At 38.4% G+C, this 4802-nt stretch overlaps 1 protein-coding gene across 1 annotated transcript; it reads right to left on the reverse strand.

The window, feature by feature from the left end:
* Positions 1 to 447: 447 nt before the first annotated feature.
* Positions 448 to 2777, reverse strand: gpr84 (G protein-coupled receptor 84). Its single transcript, XM_034138744.1, has 2 exons — positions 2700 to 2777; positions 448 to 1887 (listed from the first exon to the last, which is right to left on the reverse strand). The coding sequence occupies exon 2, from the start codon at positions 1884 to 1886 to the stop codon at positions 648 to 650; it is 1239 nt and encodes a 412-aa protein (XP_033994635.1). The 5' UTR covers position 1887; positions 2700 to 2777; the 3' UTR covers positions 448 to 647.
* Positions 2778 to 4802: the final 2025 nt, after the last annotated feature.

Below are 4802 nucleotides of genomic sequence, written 5' to 3' on the forward strand. Positions count from 1 at the left end.
TCTACTTTTACTTGAGTCACATTTTGAATGCAGGACTTTTAGTAAAAGTAGACACTTTTTTAGTGTTTTTTACACAAATATGACTCAGCCTCTACCCCAGATCATGACATGTGCCAGGTAGTATACGATTGATGATTGTAATTTGGCTTTGTCAGTTATAAATGCTTTGACACTATTTAAACATGCTTAAACAAGCACACTCCACCCACATGTCAAACCTAAGGCTAATTCACCAGAAAACGTTATCATGAGTCATGTATAATCAGCGTGTCAAAGGCAATACGTGGATGAAACACAGTCATACAGTAGGTTATTACTTAGGCATGTTTGTTGGACAGGAATATCCTGTGCTGATGTTGTAATTTGGTGGTTTCTCATATGTAGTCACCGATAAAACTAGTGGTGGTGAAATATTGGCTAACTCAACATTCTGTATCCAACCATGGATTGTGTATTACAAAATGTAATTTATTCCATACAAGACATAAACACACATTTTATATGGATATTGTGAAGTAAATGTAGCCTGGAATGTTGGCAATGCACGTAAATGCATTATAGGAAAAACATTTAAAACTTGATTGTTCCTTAATGACAGCTATTTGTATCAGGAGGAGAAACATCTGGCAAATTTGAGCTCACAGAGTTTAGAATCTCAGCGTTGACCTCCAGGGCCAAAGGCAGGAAAAAGGTGAGGCAGCCCTGGTGAGCAGCACGTGGTAGGCCTGTCGAAACTGTCTGTTCATGACGGCATAAAGCACGGGGTTAATACAGCTATTGAGCCAGGTGAGGTTTGCACAGAACATGTGCAGTACTTGAGGGGCGCGGTTCTGTTTGTCAGCTATGTTGAGCAACAGGAAGGGGACAAAGCAGAAGACGAAACACAAAAAAACAGTAAAGCACATGCGTGTCACCCGCTTAAATTCATCAGCATCTCCTGAAGTTGCTGAGTTGGAGGAGGGTGCTGCATTGGCGGGAGCAGGTCTGGTTGAAGGTGATGTTTTGACAGTATCAAGGGGTTGCTTAGTTACTGATGGATCTAGAGCCGTCACTTGGGTAGATTTGGAAGGTTTTTCACAGGTGATCTCATCTGTATTTTGAGTTAGATCCGCCTGGCTGCTCATCTCACAGCTACATGTCTTTGCCATGCCACTTTCTACACCACTGTCATCGGTCTCTTGTGTCGAAGAAGCTGGTTTCTTCCTGGAGGATCTGCGGCTGAATCTGTAGCGAAGCAACGCTTGAGACGCAATCATGACACGTCTGTAAATAAGGAGGTAGAAAACACCAACAAAGCCCAGCCCAATGAAAAAGTAAAAAAAGAGCAAGATGGTACTGTAGGGACGACCCCTGGTGCGATGGAAACTGCATGTGCACACCTGTGGCACAAATACGTAAACAGGCCAGAGTGGGCCAAAGCTGGCCAAACCCAGTGCCCACGTTGAGATCAGTAGTAAAATAAGACCACGGCTAGAGAAGACACGCTCAAACAAAGCCCTTTTTGCCACCAGAAGATATCGGCTCACAGCAACTAGGCAGAGGGTGATAATGGAGACAGAGTTGGAGAGGAAGAGGAGCAGGCCGAAGATGCTGCACCAGAGCTCACCACTGCGCCATCTGAGGTGTAGATAGGAGTCGACTGATATGGGCTGCAGTATGGTGCAGTATAGGAGATCAGCTACAGCCAGGTTGAGGATGAGCACGTTGAAGCGAGTCCTCAGACGTGGGTCTAGAGCAAAGGCCAGAATGGTCATCAGGTTCCCCACCGTACCAACGATGGTCACCGCACATCCCCACAGCACGGCAAAGTACCGGTAGCCCACGACTGAAGGACTGTAGCAGGAGAAGAGGTCCTCCTCTGTTTGGTTTGTGTAGTTCATCAGCATTCTGTCAACCAACAAGATTCAGAATACAGGTAATGCTTTTTTGTAGTGTGCCTACAGAAAGTTACACTCGAACAGAAACCAAGTTGTCCCCACCCCTCTTTGAAAAAACAAAAAGGAACTCACAGGCCGTTACTGTGTTCACCACTTCCTTTTAACAAACTTCTCAGTTATTTTAGTTAAGTGAAAATAGCATTACCACAATGAAGAATTACTGCATTTAAATGTTATAAAAGTCCTGCATTTATTATAGAATCATAATATGATATATTATTGGATTGGAATCATTGATGCACTAATGTTTAATTACTTTAATGATGCAGCTGGTAAAGGTGAAGCTTACATTCAAGTTTATTGTAATTATTTGATATATTGCTCAGTAACTTCATATAATATGACATCATGTATAAGGTGATTTATAATGTGTATCAATAAGCTGAATCTGCAAAGTTACAAGTTATTAAAACTGTCAAATAAATGCAGTGAAGTGTTTCTCTGGTATTAAGTCAAAGTATAAAATAGCCCTTAAGGAATGTATAAATAATAAACAATACAATAATACAATGGTCCTGTATTTAAAAGCCCTGTCATTATTTGATATATATCATTATCCTCTTAGCCTATGTTCAAATCACTGCAGTAAATTCTGCACATAACTCAAATAATAAAACATGCCATACAAAAAAGCAAGAATTAGCAACATTGATAAAACAAACAATAACAAATATTTTAAGATATTTTAAATAAATGTATAGATTTATTAAAAATGTATAGTGTAAAGCCTCTTATTATAACATATCATTATACAGGTCTTACCTTAAAGCAGAAGATGTGGCCAGTCTTCTAATTGTGTGTGTGTGTGTGTCATTCTCTGCTGTAATCTGGAGCTCTGAATGTCAGGCTTCCTGCTGGTGTTACATTTTATGTGCATCCTCTGTGTGGCCTAATAACAATCTACCCTCTATTGCACGGTATGAGGTAAGGTTTTTCCAGTTCATAGGTAAATTGGGGAAGAGTAAGTTTGCTAAACATCATTTTCATCAGAATGGAATAACCAAATGTGGAGAAAAAGGGTATCATACTGCATCTAAGTCACTTAAACCTAGGGACTGTATATTCATATATATATATATATATATATATATATATATATATATATATATGGAAAGTACTTATTGTCTGCAATTTCAATGATAAATTAGTGATGGACATATGAGAATAAAGGCTTTAATACACAATTTGACAATTTTTCTGATTCACATAGACGTTTATGTCAAACAGTGGTGGACCAATCTATACCGAACCAAGTGTGAAAATCTAGTCATACGGCAAATACCAAACAAGTACTTTAATGTCAGTGACTTTTTCCTTTTAAGCCACAAAAACAGAACTCAGGTTTTGGTATAATGCTGCTACTCAGTTGTATTGAGATGACAGTGTGTTTTTGTGATGGCTTGATGTGATAAACACATTGTTTGGCGTAGTTGAAATTGTATTAATAAACCTTTACACCCATATCCTATAATTAACCTGCGATTCTCCCCACCAAGTGGAAGTAATGCACCCAATACGGTTTCCTGAACTGTTAATATAGAAGTTAAGACATCTTAAGAGCCACAGTATGGTTAGGGGTTTCCAAAATGAATTGTGATTGTGCACATCAGTAATGTAGACTCCAATTCTTGCAACTTGTCTTTTGTTTAAGAATAATACAAGAAACATAACTTCAACATCCAGGAGTTTTGGATGACAGCGATGTTGAGAAACAGGAAGGGGTAAAAACAGAACACAAAACAAACAGGAACATGCTTAAACATGTGTCACACATTTTATTTTGCTTCTCATCCCCTAAATCTGAGTAAACCAACAGGTTTGCGATGGTGGGAGCAGGTGTTGTTCAAGGTGTTGTTTGAACAATATCAGGGTAACTTTGGAGGGTTCTTCAGAGGTGATGTCTTGTGCTGAAGAAGCTGCTTTCTTTCTTTAGCCCACGACTGAAACACTTTAGCAGGAGAAGAGGTCAACCTCTTTTTGGTTTGTGTGGTTCATTAGCATTTTGTCAACCAACAAGAGTCAGAATATAGGTTAGCTTTTTTGTAGTGTGCTTACGGAAAGTTAAACTCCGACAGAATCACAGCCCATTTTTGAGTGTTCTAGGTGAAAGCAAACTCAGGTTGTCGCAATAGTTGACCACTTCCTTTCGAACAGACATCTCTCTCTGAAAGAAACCTTTGTTTTCAATCCTCATTATGTCTTTTTTGTAAGTTCTGGCATAGCTCAAGAATAGCTTTTTACATTAATCGCACAAAATGTAACTGCACGATAACATATTTTAGGTGTTACCAATTGTGTCAGTTCGCATACATATTAGTAATCTCCTAATACTTTGTGTAAATGATAAACAAGAATAAAGGTATGTTGGGTCAGAAGGGCGTCAGAAGTAGGGGCTCCAAGGGGCTCCAAGGGGCTCCAAGGGGCTCCAAGGGTCCCCTACTTCACCCTTTCCCACATTTCGAACAAGATTAGGTAAAGGGAACGATTTCAAAAATTCCACAAGCTTTGATACTTGCTGTACTTTTGTGTGAAAATGATCACGGCTGGGTTAATAAACAATCAATATATTTACAAATGATATTGTTGGTAAGATCTAATGTTTTGCACTTTGGTGCTCTGACAGTTTCATGATAATCAAATGTAATTTATATTACAACTGTTGTTCGGCAAAAACATATAGAATATTTCGTACTGTATGTCAAAAGTGACTTGAAATAAGTAGTATTCGATTATCACATTACTAAACTACTTGTACAACCAAATACATTTGTGATTTATTGTTATTGTCATATCTCATTACATTTGAAAAACAGAAAATAATTAAAAAAAAATCAACATTGCTTACAATGGTAAACTCAGTTTAAT

Source organism: Trematomus bernacchii, unplaced genomic scaffold (genome assembly GCF_902827165.1).
Source record: "Trematomus bernacchii unplaced genomic scaffold, fTreBer1.1, whole genome shotgun sequence".
NCBI lineage: Eukaryota > Metazoa > Chordata > Actinopteri > Perciformes > Nototheniidae > Trematomus > Trematomus bernacchii.